The sequence below is a fragment of the Salmo trutta genome, chromosome 15, assembly GCF_901001165.1.
Source record: "Salmo trutta chromosome 15, fSalTru1.1, whole genome shotgun sequence".
Taxonomy (NCBI): Eukaryota; Metazoa; Chordata; class Actinopteri; order Salmoniformes; family Salmonidae; genus Salmo; species Salmo trutta.
Genome location: NC_042971.1, coordinates 43,674,040 through 43,690,511, shown reverse-complemented (window position 1 = coordinate 43,690,511; position 16,472 = coordinate 43,674,040). Strand labels below are relative to the sequence as shown.

General features: G+C 46.9%; 1 protein-coding gene across 3 annotated transcripts in view; it reads right to left on the bottom strand.

Moving 5' to 3' along the window:
* LOC115149124 (seizure protein 6) overlaps positions 1 to 16,472 on the bottom strand; it is a 261,102-nt gene that overhangs the window by 166,322 nt on the left and 78,308 nt on the right. For 2 of the 3 annotated variants that reach the window (XM_029691662.1, XM_029691661.1), the window contains exon 2: positions 11,338 to 11,385. The exons of the other annotated variant lie outside the window; for it this stretch is intronic. In XM_029691662.1, the coding sequence (XP_029547522.1) occupies positions 11,338 to 11,385 (48 nt within the window). The remainder of the gene's footprint in view (positions 1 to 11,337; positions 11,386 to 16,472) is intronic. 3 annotated transcript variants of the gene reach the window in all.

The following is a 16,472-nucleotide window of genomic DNA, read 5'->3' as shown; positions in this document are numbered from 1 at the left end:
GCAGATCTTTTCCAAGTCATTAAGGTTTCGAGGCTGATGTTTGGCAACTCGAACCTTCAGCTCCCTAGGCCACTCCAGGACCTTGATGTGCTTCTTCTTGAGCCACTCCTTTGTTGCCTTGGCCGTGTGTTTTGGGTCATTGTCATGCTGGAATACCGATCCACGACCTATTTTCAATGCCCTGGCTGAGGGAAGGAGGTTCTCATCCAAGATTTGACAGTACATGGCCCCGTCAAATGATGCGATGAAGTTGTCCTGTCCACTTAGCAGAAAAACACCCCCAAAGCATAATGTTTCCACCTCCATGTTTGATGGTGGAGATGGTGTTCTTGGGGTCATAGGCAGCATTCCTCCTCCTCCAAACATGGCGAGTTGAGATGATGCCAAAGAGCAACATTTTGGTCTCATCTGACCACAACATTTTCACCAGTTGTCCTCTGAATCATTCAGATGTTCATTGGCAAACTTCAGACGGGCTTTTATATGTATTCTTGAGCAGGGGGACCTTGCGGGCGCTGCAGGATTTCAGTCCTTCACGGCGTAGTGTGTTACCAATTGTTTTCTTGGTGACTATGGTCCCAGCTGCCTTGAGATCATTGACAAGATCCTCCCGTGTAGTTCTGGGCTGATTCCTCACCGTTCTCATGATCATTGCAACTCCACGAGGTGAGATCTTGCATGGAGCCCCAGGCCGAGGGAGATTGACAGTTCTTTTGTGTTTCTTCCATTTGCGAATAATCGCACCAACTGTTGTCACCTTCTCACCAAGATGCTTGGCGATGGTCTTGTATCCCATTCCAGCCTTGTGTAGGTCTACAATCTTGTCCCTGACATCTTTGGAGAGCTCTTTGGTCTTGGCCATGGTGGAGAGTTTGGAATCTGATTGATTGATTGCTTTTGTGGACTGGTGTCTTTTATACAGGTAACAAGCTGAGATTAGGAGCACTCCCGTTAAGAGTGTGCTCCTAATCTCAGCTCGTTACCTGTATAAAAGACACCTGGGAGCCAGAAATCTTTCTGATTGAGAGGGGGTCAAATACTTATTTCCCTCATTAAAATGCAAATCAATTTATAACATTTTTTACATGCCTTTTTCTCAATATTTTTGTTGTTATTCTGTCTCTCACTGTTCAAATAAACCTACCATTAAAATTATAGACTGATCATTTCTTTGTCAGTGGGCAAACGTACAAAATCAGCAGGGGATCAAATACTTTTTTCCACCACTGTACCTCTGTGTACTTTTAAGGGCCAGCCGTGCCCTCTTTGTGGCACCTGACCACACAACTGAACAGTTGTCCTGGTGCGACAAAACCAGGGTCTGTAGGACCTGCCTTGTTGATAGTGTTGTTAAGAAGGCAGAGTTGCGCTTTATTATGGACAGACTTCTTCCCATCTTAGCTTCTGTTGTATCAATATGTTTGACCATGACAGTTTACATTCGAGGATTAGTCCAAGTAGTTTAGTCACCTCAACATGCTCAATTTCCACATTATTCATTACGAGATGTAGTTGAGGTTTAGGGTTTAGTGAATGATTTGTCCCAAATACAATGCTTTTAGTTTAGGAAATATTTAGGACTAACTTATTCCTTGCTACCCATTCCGAAACGAACTGCAGCTCTTTCATAAGTGTTGCAGTTATTTCAGTCGCTGTAGTAGCTGACGTGCTAAGTGTTGAGTCATCCGCATACATAGACACACTGGCTTTACTCAAAGCCAGTGGCATGTCGTTAGTTAAGATTGAAAAAGTAAGGGGCCAAAACAGCTACCCTGGGGAATTCCTGCTTCTACCTGGATTATGTTTGAGAGGCTTCCATTAAAGAACACCCTCTGTGTTCTGTTAGACAAGTAACTCTTTATCCTCATTATAGCAGGGGGTGTAAAGCCATAACACATACGTTTTTCCAGCAGCAGACTATGATCGATGATGTCAAAAGCTGCAATGAAGTCTAACAATGTCACGTCCTGACCAGCAGATGGAGCTGTTGTAGTAGTTTGGGGGTCAGGACGTGGCAGTCTTGTGTGTGTGTTTGAATGCTCTCTGTGTCTTGTGACTCCTGATCAGGAACAGCTGGGTATCGTTGTTCCTGATTGGGAGTCATATATGTAGGAGTATGTTTGTCACTGGGGGTTGTGGGGAATTGTGGTGAGCACTGCTTTTTTTGGTTTAGCCTGCTACCCTGTCGTATCGTGAGTACTGTTCATTGTTTGTTTATTGTTTTTCCCAGTGGATACTTTACTTGTTTTGTTAATTAAAGAAACATGAGTGTCCACACTTCTGCTGCGCCTTGGTCCTCCTTTCAAATCCACGATGGATACTGTGACAGAATTCCCCACCACCGAACCAGGACCAAGCAGCGGGAGGAAAAGGAGCGCGAGAGATGGGCTCGCGAGGGGAAGCAGTTCTGGACCTGGGAGGAGATCAAGTCAGGGAAAGGACCCTGGCGGAAGGATTCCCAGGTCGAGGAGGTAAAGCCAGCCGGTGGAAGGAGTCGCAGGCGGCGGTCAAGGAGGCCCGGAAGACACCCCCAAGAAATATTTTTTGGGGGGCTAATGGGGTGGTCCGGAAGGGCAGAGGAGGAGCCTAGACCACTGCTCTCGTGGGGGATGACGGTGGAGGAAGAGACGAAGATGATGAGGCAGTTGATTGAGGACCTGCAGAGGGAAGATCTGGAGGAGGAGCCATGGTATGCAGAGTTGCGCGCTGTGTCGCCAGTGCGCCCGCACAGCCCGGTGCGTCCGGTGGACATGCCCAGCACATGCCGTGCTAGGATGGGCATCCAGCCAGGATGAGTGGCTAAACCGGCTCCACGCTTCAGGTCACCAGTACGTGTTCACAGTCCTGTCCGGCCCGTCCCTGCTCCCCGCACCAGGTTAGTGGTGCATGTCCCCAGTCCTGTCCGGCCCGTCCCTGCTCCCCGCACCAGGTTAGTGGTGCGTGTCCCCAGTCCGGCCCGGCCCGTACCAGCACCACAAACCAGGCTTCAAGTGCGTAAACCCAGCCTCGCCAGTCAACAGTCACCAGAGCTGCCCGCCAGTCCACAGTCGTCAGAGCTGCCCGCCAGTCAACAGTCGTCAGAGCTGCCCGCCAGTCAACAGTCGTCAGAGCTGCCCGCCAGTCAACAGTCGTCAGATCTGCCCGCCAGTCAACAGTCGTCAGAGCTGCCCGCCAGTCAACAGTCGTCAGAGCTGCCCGCCAGTCAACAGTCGTCAGAGCTGCCCGCCAGTCAACAGTCGTCAGAGCTGCCCGCCAGTCAACAGTCATCAGAGCTGCCCGCCAGTCAACAGTCGCCAGAGTGGCCAGACTGCCCTGAACTGCCGGAGTGGCCAGACTGCCCTGAACTGCCGGAGTGGCCAGACTGCCCTGAACTGCCGGAGTGGCCAGACTGCCCTGAGCTGCCGGACTGTTCCGAGCCGCCAGACTGCCCAGACTGTCCCGAGCTGCCAGACTGCCCAGACTGTCCTGAGCTGCCAGAATGCCCAGACTGCCCCGAGCTGCCAGACTGCCCAGACTGCCCCGAGCTGCCAGACTGCCCAGACTGCCCCGAGCTGCCAGACCGCCCCGAGCTGCCAGACTTCCCCGACAGCCAGGAACGGCCTGCACCTGAGCCACCTCCAGGATAGGTGGGTTGGGGAGGGAGGGTGTAGCACAGTGCCGTCGGTGACGGCAGCCACCCTCCCCTCCCTCCCTTATTGTTTAAGGGTTACTGTTTATGGGTTTTGTTGGGGATTTTGTTTGTTGGTGTTTTGTTTTGTGGTTAGGTGCATTCCGGGGTCTGCACCTTGAGGGGGGGGTACTGTCACGTCCTGACCAGCAGATGGAGCTGTTGTAGTAGTTTGGGGGTCAGGACGTGGCAGTCTTGTGTGTGTGTGTTTGAATGCTCTCTGTGTCTTGTGACTCCTGATCAGGAACAGCTGGGGATCGTTGTTCCTGATTGGGAGTCATATATGTAGGAGTATGTTTGTCACTGGGGGTTGTGGGGAATTGTGGTGAGCACTGCTTTTTTTGGTTTAGCCTGCTACCCTGTCGTATCGTGAGTACTGTTCATTGTTTGTTTATTGTTTTTCCCAGTGGATACTTTACTTGTTTTGTTAATTAAAGAAACATGAGTGTCCACACTTCTGCTGCGCCTTGGTCCTCCTTTCAAATCCACGATGGATACTGTGACAAACAAGACAGCCCTCACAATAATTTGACCATAAATTTCTCTCAGTCAATCATCAGTCATATGTGTAAGTTCTGTGCTTGTTGAGTGTCCTTCCCTATATAAGTGCTGAAAGTCTGTTGTCAATTTGTTTACTGTGAAATAGCATTGTATCTGATCAAACACATTTTTTTCAGAAGTTTACTAAAGGTTGGTAACAGGCTGGTAACAGGGGGGTTTACAGAAGTTTACTAAGGGTTGGTAACAGGCTGGTAACAGGGGGCTTTACTATTCTTGGGTAGCGGAATGACATTAGCTTCCCTCCAGGCCTGAGGGCACACACTTTCCAGTACGCTTAAATTGAAGATGTGGCAAATAGGAATGGCAATATCGTCCACTACTATCCTCAGTAATTTTCCATTGAGATTGTCAGACCACGGTGGCTTGTCATTGTTGATAAACAACAATAATTTTCCACACTGACTGTATGGAATTTAAAAATACATTTCTTGCCTTTCATAATTTGGTCAGATATACTTGTATGTGTAGTGTCAGCGTTTGTTGCTGGCATGTCATCCCTAAGTGTGTTGATCTTGCCAATGAAAAAGTCATTAAAGTACTTAGCAATGTCAGTGGGTTTTGTGATAAAAGAGCCATCTGATTCAATGAATGATGGAGCCGTGTTGGCTTTTTTCACCAAAATTTCATTTAAGGTGCTCCAAAGCTTTTTACTGTCATTCTTTATATAATTTATCTTTGTTTCATAGTATAGTTTATTTTTATTTTTATTTAGCTTAGTCACATGATTTCTTAATTTGCAGTACGTTTGCCAATCAGTTGGGCTGCCAGACTTATTTGCCATACCTTTTGCCTCATCCCTCAACCATACAATTTTTAAATTCCTCATCAATCCAAGGGGATTTAACAGTTTTTACAATAATTTTCTTAACTTTTTAAGGTATAGGGGGCAGTATTTTCGATTTCGGATGAAAAGCGTGCCCAGAGTAAACTGCCTAATACTCGGGCCCAGAGTCAAATATTTGCATATTATTAGTAGATGTGGTTAGAAAACACTCTGAAGTTTCTCAAACTGTTTGAATTATGTCTGTGAGTATAACAGAACTGATATGGCAGGCAAAAACCTGAGAAAAATCCAACCAGGAAGTGGGAAATCTGATGCTTGTAGTCTTTTCAAGTCATTACCTATCTAACACACAGTGACTTAGGGTTAATTTTGCACTTCCTAAGGCTTCCACTAGATGTAAACAGTCTTTAGAACCTTGTTTCAGGCTTTTGCAGTGAACAGAGAGCAAACAAGAAGGCCGGGAAGTTGGTGACTCAGAAAATGACATGAGTTCATTGGTGAGCGTTCACGTGATGAGGTAGCTGTGTTCCATAACGAGACGGAAACATATGTCTCCGAATCCCTGGGCAGGGATACATTCGGCCCTCTACTTCGCCTGCCTCCTCAAGTTTATTTTTTGTGAAGAAGAAAGATGGGGGTCTGCGCCCGTGTATTGACTATCGAGGTATCAATCAGATCACTGTGAGGTACAGCTACCCGCTGCCTCTCATCACCAGTGCGATCGAGTCAATGCACGGGGCGCGCTTCTTCACAAAATTGGATCTCAGGAGCGCTTACAACCTGGTGCGTATCCGGGAGGAGGACGAGTGAAAGACGGCATTTAGTACCACCTCAGGGCACTATGAATACCTCGTCATGCTGTATGGGTTGATGAATGCTCCATCAGTCTTCCAGGCCTTGGTTGATGGGATTTTCCGGGACCTGCACAGGCAGGGTGTAGTGGTGTATATCGACGACATTCTGATATACTCCACTACACGCGCCGAGCATGTGTCCCTGGTGCGCAGGGTGCTTGGTCGACTGTTGGAGCATGACCTGTACGTCAAGGCTGAGAAATGTCTGTTCTTCCAACAGTCTGTCTCCTTCCTAGGGTACCGCATTTCCATTTCAGGGGTGGAGATGGAGAATGACCGCATTTCAGCTGTGCGTATTTGGCTGACTCCCACCACGGTAAAGGTAGTGCAGCGGATTCTAGGGTTTGCCAACTACTACCGGAGGTTTATCCGTTTTGGTCAGGTAGCAGCTCCCATTACCTCACTGCTGAAGGGGGGACCGGTGCGGCTGCAGTGGTCGACTGAGGCGGACAGGGCTTTTGGTCACCTGAAGGCTCTGTTTACCTAGGCTCCCGTGCTAGCTCATCCGGATCCCTCTTTGGCATTCATAGTGGAAGTGGACGCATCCGAGGCTGGGATAGGAGCCGTGCTCTCTCAGCGCTCGGGCACTCCACCAAAGCTCTGCCCCTGTGCTTTCTTTTCGAAGAAGCTCAGCCCGACGGAGCGAAACTATGATGTGGGGGACAGGGAGCTGTTGGCTGTTGTCAAGGCTCTGAAGGCGTGGAGACATTGGCTTGAGGGGGCTAAACACCCTTTTCTCATCTGGACTGACCACCGCAATCTGGAGTACATCCGGGCAGCGAGGAGACTGAACCCTCGCCAGGCAAGGTGGGCCATGTTCTTTACCCGTTTTGTTTTCACTCTGTCCTACAGACCAGGTTCCCAGAACGGTAAGGCAGATGCACTGTCCCAGATGTATGACACAGAGGAGCGGTCCATGGATCACAGTCCCATACTTCCGGCCTCTTGCCTGGTGGCACTGGTGGTGTGGGAGCTTTACACGGACATCGAGCGGGCGTTACGCACAGAGCCCACTCCCCCCCAGTGTCCAGCTGGGCGCCTGTACGTTCCGTCAGCTGTCCGCGACCGTTTGATCTATTGGGCCCACACGTCACCCTCCTCTGGTCACCCTGGCATCGGTCGGACGGTTTGTTGCCTTAGTGGGAAGTACTGGTGGTCCACCTTGGCCAAGGACGTGAGGGTTTATGTTTCCTCCTGCTCAGTGTGAGCCCAGTGCAAGGCTCCCAGGCACCTGCTCAGAGGGAAGTTACAACCCCTGCCCATTCCGCAACGGCCGTGGTCGCACCTGTCGGTGGACTTCCTGATGGATCTTCCTCCCTCACAGGGCAACACCACGATCCTGGTCGTTGTGAATTGGTTTTCTAAGTCCTGCCATCTCCTCTCTTTGCCTGGTCTCCCTACGGCCCTAGTCTTCCGGCACTACGTGGTGCCTGAGGACATAGTCTCTGATCGGAGTCCCCAGTTCATGCCCAGTGTCTGGAGAGCGTTTATGGAGCGTCTGGGGGTCTCGGTCAGCCTCACCTTTTCACCCCGAGAGTAACGGGCAGGTGGAGAGAGTAAACCAGGATGTGGGTAGTTTCCTGCGGTCATATTGCCAGGACCAGCCGGGGGAGTGGGCGGTGTTCATCCCCTGTGCAGAGATGGCCCAAAACTCACTCCGCCACTCCTCCACTAACCTCTCTCCCTTCCAGTGCGTACTGGGGTATCAGCCGGTTCTGGCACCTTGGTATCAGAGCCAGATCGAAGCTCCTGCAGTGGAGGAATGGTTTAAGTGCTCGGAGGAGACCTGGGATGCCGCCCATGTGCACCTGCAATGGGCCGTGAGGCGGCAGAAGGCGAGTGCCGACAGCCACCGCAGTGAGGCCCCGGTGTTTGCACCGGGGGACCGGGTCTGGCCCTCGACCCAAAACCTGCCCCTCCGCCTGCCCTGCTGGAAGCTGGGTCCGCGGTATGTGGGGCCATTCAAAGTCCTGAGGAGACTAAATGAGGTATGCTACAGGTTACAGCTTCCCCCAGATTACCGTAGTAATCCCTCGTTCCATGTGTGTCTCCTTAAGCCGGTGCTGGCTGGTCCACTCCGGTACGGTCCGGAGGAGAGATGTTCGGTGCCGGTGGAGGACGTCTTGGACCCTTCGTTGCTGCGGTTGGTGTCGGCGCGCTGCTGGAACCGCTTGTCAAGGGGGGGGTACTGTCACGACTTCCGCCGAAGTCGGTCCCTCTCCTTGTTCGGGCGGCGTTCGGTGGTCGACGTCAGCGGCCTTCTAGCCATCGCCGATCCACTTTTCAATTTCCATTTGTTTTGTCTTTGTCTTACACACCTGGTTTCAATTCCCCAATTACTTGTTCATTATTTAACCCTCTGTTCCCGCATGTTTGTTTGTGAGTAAATGTTCGTTGTAAATCGGTCCGTTATTATGGGCTCACTATATTGCTTTGTATTTGTGTATTTTAAGTAAAATACGTTGATTACTCATCTGCTGTCCTGCGCCTGACTCTCTGCACCAGCTACACACAGGACCTTTACATGTATGGATTTGGATACTGCTTCAAAGCAAATTTCTGCAGCATTAGTAAAGATATGATCAATACATGTTGATGATTTCATTCCTGTGCTGTTTGTAAATACTCTGGAAGGTTGACTGACAACCTGAAACAGGTTGCAGGCACTGGTTACAGTTAGACATTTTTTCTTGAGAAGGCAGCTTGATGAGAGCCAGTCAATATTTAAGTCACCAAGAAAATATACTTCTCTGTTGATATCACATACATTATCAAGCATTTCACACATATTATCCAGGTACTGACTGTTAGCACTTGGTGGTCTATACCAGCTTCTCACAAGAATTGGCTTTAGGTGAGACAGATGAACCTGTAGCTATATTACTTCAACAGTATATAACATTAGATCTTGTGAGTTTCAGAGATCAGAATCAAATCAAATTGTATATGTCACATGCCCCGAATACAACAGGTGTAGTACTTACAGTGAAACGCTTACATACAAGTCCTTAACCAACAATGCAGTTAAGAACATACCTAAAAAATGTAACAAATAAAAGTAACAAAGAACTAAAGAGCAGCAGTAAAATAACAATTGCGAGGCTTTATACAAGGGGTACCGGTACAGAGTCAACGTGCGGGGGCACATTGAATGTCATCTGTTACAAGCAAGTCATTGACTTCATGGGCCTTGTTTCTCAGGCTGCATATGTTAATCTATTTTTAGCACTTTTCTGGGTTGCTTGATTGTTTTTAATGCTTTACTGGAAAGCTTATCAGCAGTAGACTTTTCTAGTGCAGGGTGAGCTGCACAAAGTGGTCTTCCTACTAGGGCACACTGCCTCAGTGCTAACAGTGTAACTCTGATTCATAGTCTCATGATTACTGCATCCAATAGCTGTAGGATTAACACAGGTATTCAGGGCAGTTAGGGGGACATAAATTAAATTCCTTACATTGTGTCTGCCAACACCCTTAGGATAATGTCCATGTAATGCAGCATTATGACAACTCATTGTCACAATGGTAGGGATTAGCTGAGGGTCATTAAAAAGTCATTGTTTCAACACAGCCTTGAAATGAGTCCAGGAGCCAAGATGATTTGGATGGACTCTGTCATTCCAGTAGAGTATCTTCTGTTTCCAGAAGGTGTCAAAGTTATCTATTAAAGTGACTCCAGCAGAGCTACAATAATCTTTTAGCCAGATGTGTAAGGCCAGTAGCCTGCTGAATCTTTCACACCTGCGGCCCAACAATGGTACTGGACCTGAAATGATTGGCCGTTTTTTGGAGTCTTTAAATGCTAAAATCAGTTCTGGACTACGAAAGTGTCAGCTCCCGGCATCTGTCGTAGAACAGTCGGAAGCAGCCTTGGGATGTCCTGTACTCGTGCTCCTGGGTAGCACACGGTTTTTGCCTTGGGAACCGAGATGTTTCTCTCCATAGAGCTGCCTATAATGACAGCTGGCGATGTTAAATGGGCCGGTCTCTCAGGCAGCCTCACGGTCTGATGAGGATGGGAGCCCCGAGGATCTGAAACCGAGGTAGAAGCCACCGGAGAGGGAGACAGAACAGAGGACAAAGACGCAGGTACCTCCTGATCCGATCTTGAATGGGAAGCCCCGAAGGAAGAAGGCGCTGGAACCTCTGGACTTCCAAGGTGAGTGACGTATCTCCATGGCTGGTTGGTTGGGTTGAGAACAGCTCCGTTCTCCAGCGAAGGGGGAGACCCCTTTGGGGATGGAACCCTGCTAAGCACCAGCCAGTCGGCTGTGGAGAGCCGACACGACGACTAGAGCGGCGTCCGGCTACTGGGGTGGAAGAAAAATAAAAAGAAGGCGGCGTGGATTCCCCAGTAGCTTGTGTAGGTTTGCTACTTGCTTGCTAAGACTAGCCAATGCCCCCTGTAGTCCTCTGTAAGCAAGCAGTTGCTACATTGAAAGTTAGCGCAGTCCATATTGTCCCGGAACAAAGCAAAGTAAACACAGCACCTGCAGCACTGGAAATGTTCAATAGCGACCTCCATTTGAGACCACAGAGCCAGCTAGGCTAGCTGGGCTTCCGTGTCTCTCCCCCTCTGTGGAATCTGGAGGGATCCCGGGACAGTCAGCAGCGCTCACAGCAACTAAGCCCAACAGAGTCGCAGGAACCAAAATAAAATAAAAACATTGTCAGCTTTACAAAAACAATAAACCGAGGTCTCTCGTTCAGCTTTCGGCGTTCAACAATAAACATAGATGAGTCTCTGCAACAGATACTGTATACAGTATGTCTATTCTCATGGAAAGAGGTCCTCAATCATGGCAGGCTGCCCACTGATTTCACTGATCTGTCTTCCCGAGGCTGTTGAACTTCCTGTTGTCTGAGCCTCCTGCCTAGGTTGAATATATACAGATTAAGACAATGTAATATTTCCATGCTGCAGTGTTTGAAAATAAACTAATTCATTGGACCAGTGCTGTTGATAACTACTAGCACCGTTGCTAAGTTGTAATGCTGGTCCCGTTTTTGCAAAGAGGTATGGCATATTAGAATCCCGTTGTTTTAACCTTTGTTATCTTAAAACCTAGTCTCCTGCTACCCGAGGCTTAGTCTGTCTCTAGGCAGGGTATAGAACTGCCCTGGGGAGACAGACAGACACAACCAGACACAACAGAAAATCCATAGGTGACACGTATCCTCAGCAAGATAAAGACGGCCAAGGGGATTGAATACTGCATTCCTAGACTGAAAAGTTCTCAGAATGCCAAACAATAATGTAAGTACAACTTAGTATGCAGCAAGTTTTAAGTGCAAGAAAACTGCTTTATAACTTCGCAAAACTATCAATTTCACTCTGGCCTAGATTGAAATCTGTCTTAAAATTGCGTGCAGAACCTCAGCGGGACTTATGGATTTTCCCTGCAATTTTCCAAACAAATACAATTTCAAGGCCAATCTGTCCTTGTTGTAAAGCACTGAGGCAATCCTACCATTGACATTTTGTGTGGGTCTTTTTCTGCAAATTTGCTGGAAGTAATCTGAAAGGAAAGACACAATGATTGATTGAATACAATGTCAGCAATATATGGATCTTTATCTCTGTAGAATCAGACATTTTCAACACCTCTGCGTTTAGAGAGCATAGAGCTTTTACACTGTACAAAACAGATTCCACATACACAGTGGAGGCTGATCAGAGGAGGAAGGGGAGGACCATCCTCCTCAGCGAAATTGATAAAAATAAAAATTGTAAAACATTTAAAAAGTTATTTTTTAGATAAAACTATACAAAATATAATCATATGTCACCAACTAATTGCTTAAAACACACTATTTTGCAAAAAAGGTATACAGCAGCCTCAACAGCACTCTGTGGGGTAGTACTGCTTACTGCTTACTGACTGTAAACTGTAACGTTACTTCATGATTGTTACTTTAGCTAATATGGTGACAACGATGTAGGCTGTGTGTATTGGTTATGATAGGGTTTGGCCTGGAAAGTTTTTTTTTGCCTGGTCACGTACAGCTGATGTGCTGTGCATTGAAGTCCACAAGTGAAGGGAAGAGCTGAGAGGAGGAGAGCACAGCTGCTATGAAAGTGAACTGTGTTTACGCGTGATCAGGGGTGTATTCATTGCTCTGATTCTGTTGAAAAACATTTCTTAAACGGAAGGAAAAGGAACAAAACGGGGATAAACATACCTGAATTTGTCCAATACAAACTTTAATTTGCAACTGTTGGACAAATGATTACACCCTATAACAGAAAGATGCAGGCAAGAGTGTACAAGGTTGTATTGAATGTCACTGTCTGTCTATGTGTCACTGTCTGTCACCTCACATTTGTCTCTCGACCTGTGTGCCCCTACATTGTAAACTGTCATTCATAGGCTAGGTTGTAGCAACCTCATGATGGGTACAGGGAAAATGTGAGTATCATGTAGCAGCCTAAACCTATCACTGTTACATAGAACTGGTTGAATGGAATATCAATAAGAGTCATCTAATATGCTGTAATAAACAGCAAAAAAAGAAACGTCCTCTTACATATGTATATATTTGTATGAACATAACAAGATTCAACAACAGACATAAATTGAACAGGTTCCACAGACATGTGACTAACAGCCACCAGCTGCATTAAGTACTGCAGTGAATCTCCTCCTCATGGACTGCACCAGATTTGCCAGTTCTTGCTGTGAGATGTTACTGGGGGGAATGGCCCTAACCCTCACCCTCCGATCCAGCAAGTCCCAGATGTGCTCAATGAGATTGAGATCCGGGCTCTTCGCTGGCCATGGCAGAACACTGACATTCCTGTCTTACAAGAATTCACGCACAGAACAAGCAGTATGGCTGGTGGCATTGTCATGCTGGAGGGTCATGTCAGGATGGCCCTGCAGGAAGGGTACCACATGAGGGAGGAGGATGTCTTCCCTGTAACACACAGCGTTGAGATTGCCTGGAAATGACAACAAGCTCAGTCCGATGATGCTGTGACACACCGCCTCAGACCATGACGGACCCTCCACCTCCAAATTGATCCCGCTCCAGAGTACAGGCCTCAGTGTAATGCTCATTCCTTCGACGATAAACGCAAATCCGACCATCACCCCTGGTGAGACAAACTGCGACTCATCAGTGACTCGTTTTTGCCAGTCCTGTCAGGTCTAGCGATAGGCGACGTTGTTTCCGGTGATGTCTGGTGAGGACCTGCCTTACAACAGGCCTACAAGCCCTCAGTCCAGCCTCTCACAGCTGATTGCGGACAGTCTGAGCACTGATGGAGGGATTGTGCGTTCCTGGTGTAACTCCGGCAGTTGTTGTTGTTATCCTGTACCTGTCCCGCAGGTGTGATGTTCAGATGTACCGATCCCGTGCAGGTATTGTTACACGTGGTCTGCCACTGCGAGGACGATCAGCTGTCTGTCCTGTCTCCCTGTAGCGCTGTCTTAGGCGTCTCACAGTACGGACATTGCAATTTATTGCCCTGGCCACATCTGCAGTCCTCATGCCTCCTTGTAGCATGCCTAAGGCACGTTCACGCAGATGAGCAGGGACTCTGGGCATCTTTCTTTTGGTGTTTTTCAGAGTCAGTAGAAAGGCCTCTTTAGTGTCCTAAGTTTTCATAACTGTGACCTTAATTGCCTACCGTCTGTAAGCTGTTAGTGTCTTAATGACCGTTCCACAGGTGCATGTTCATTAATTGTTTATGGTTCATTGAACAAGTATGGGAAACAGTGTTGAAACCTTTTACAATGAAGATCTGTGAAGTTATTTGGATTTTTTCAAATTATCTTTGAAAGACAGGGTCCCGAAAAAATGACTTTTTTTTTTTTTTGCTGAGTTTAGAAATAAGGACATGCTCATGAAAAAAAATATTCCTTGATCATCTTCAACGGCACAGACCACCACTGACCCACACACACACAAATTACATTTAACACCTGCCAAAGTTTAGGGGGCATTCATCCAAGTTTGACCACTAGAGCACCTGGGGTCTGAACCTGCATTGGTTATGTTATAATCAATATGTACAAAGGCCTCTGGTGGCCATAATGTAGAGGTGACTAGAAGGACATGTCCCTGTGGACCAGCCCACCCCAGACTGACTGAGACAGGAAAATACCCACAAAAGTTTTACACACACAGAAAAAACTGAAAATCAACAAAGTGAGGCAGGGAAGCGAGGAGGCTGGATGGTTGCATCCAGTGGTTTGGTCTCAGCACACAGCCGGGATCAGAGATCACTTCCTGAGAAATAATAAAGATGATCTGCAGCCCTTTTTCCTGCTTCACGATAGAAATGCCATGACATCCAGAGGAACGTTATTGCAAGGTCAGGTACTACACACACAACACACAGAGCTCTGTGAAAAGGGTAAGCCGCTCTCTTTTTATTTACCAACCCTCAGAACTCCACCGTTCTGTTCACTCCTGACAAACTGGACTGAGGCTATGGGGAGTTCTTCAAGCCCCTTTAAACTCAGCAGGTATACTCATCTCAGCAGGTATAGCTCCATCTGACCCACCCTCACCCCATCCTCACCCCATATCATTACGTAATAAACATACAGAGGAAATTACATTCAACACCTGAACCTGTTTGTTTGTATTTGTCATCCTAACTGAGACCACACAGACACGCTCCAGTCACAACAGTCTCCCCGCTGGGATCTGACATCACCGCAGAATAAACAAACAATGTTACACAATCAGTTACAGCACTCTGATTAGCTTTGATGTATAATTACTGTGCTTCAGATGCTATAGCACGCCACCGCATTCAGGAGAGGAGTTCACACTAAATTTCCCCCCAACAGCCAGTCATTTTATAATGAGACTCGCCAGGTGCAGTTTATTTCAATACACCTGCATTCCTCCAGATTGTGTATGCTGTTCTACTTTACATTGTGTGACCCAGCAAAGACCTATTTTTTCCTTAGGCAATTGTAATGAACACTTTGTCAATGAACACAGTGTAAGTAAGAGCATAGTACTGCACCTTGTGCTTTGTATATGTGTTGAGCTAGGACATGTACTGTTTGACATTCCAATACCAACCAAGAATCTCACTACATCCCACATGTGCCCACAGTCAAAAAGTAAGTATTATGTGCCATTCAAAGTCCCACTAAAAACACATATGATTGCCCTATTGTACTATGCTGACAGCACTGATCGTCTGTGCTTACAGAGGTGAATTCAGCTGATCAAACTAGATAGGGCTTTCTTTAGAGACCACATGTTAGATAACAAAACTAAGTGTACATAATGCAGAGATCTCTCTGAGAGCCACAAACATAGAAAACACTTTCATCAGCTACACCCTCTAGCCGGTTTCACAAACATACAACTCCAAAAAAAAAAAAAATTCTCTCCCTTCTGTTTTCCAAAGTGATTTGGACTGACAACAGCACCATCAAAGGCAGGAGCCAGCTGCATAATTCATGTTCTTTTTTTAAAAGGACAAAAGGCTGGGAGGAAGTGACAACTTGTCAGAGGGATATAAAGCTCTGTAATGAACGAGATAGAAGAGAAAGGAAAATGACAGACAGTATGCAAACAAAGGTTGGTAAACATTGCTCCCTCCGCACTGCAGGAGGTGCTGTTTTATCTCTTTACCTTCTGATTTTTACCTCTATTTCTCTGAGGCATTTGATTCAAATGTTACCTCAAGACTTCATGTGAATGGCCCTTGTAGGCCTAAGTCCTTAGATGGCGATATCTACTAAGTTAATACCTAGAATTGTTTTAAGATGGCCATTAAACAAACCATTTAGGACACCTGTAGGTATAAAAAAAGATATCAATTTTCTTTTTCTTTGATGAAACATTGAATTTGGCCTTACTGCTATTAGCCCATTGAAACGCATTGAATAACAAATTCCTACATGGCAACCCAGAATAAAAACAAATTTGCAAAAGGAAGTATGTTTTATAAAGTACAGTATGGTTCCTACATCTGAGAGCAATAAGAAAGCTCAGGGGGAATAAAATCACTGGGTGACCTTCTAATGAGTCATACGAAGCTTTAAAACAGATGACACATCTGAGTTTGAGAGAGTCTGTTTTTTATAGTGGGGTTATAATAGTTTCTAACTCAAACCGACAGACAAATTGACAGACGTTTTCGTGAGAAGACCTGTGACAAGTTGGCACGCCGACGGGTTGACTTCAGACGAGTCCTGTGAAGCTTTTGGGCATCAGAGCAAAATGGACGACAAGTTCGTGACTGGAAGAGTCTGAGCTTTTCATAGTGGGGTCATAGTAGCTTATAGCCTCAAACCGGTTGGACTTTACAGATGTTAAAGTGAGAAGACCTGTTTCCAGGATGTCTCCTGGACTCACAAATACCATTGTAACTCTGCCGCCTTCCACTGTAGAGCCAAATGGCCGACACCTGCGGATGCAGTGGATTGAGACGCAGCCTATGGAAATGAACGGAAGTCTCTAGCTATTGAATTTAGATTTAGACTCCAGGGCCTTGTCCAATGGAGGAGGTAGCACTTTGAATGGCAGGGTTGACAGCTCAAGGGGAGGCAGTGATTTGAAAGTTCAAGAGGAGTCATTTGTAAGGGCTCTGAAGAGATGCTATTTCAGAATTACTAAGATTCCTGTTAAA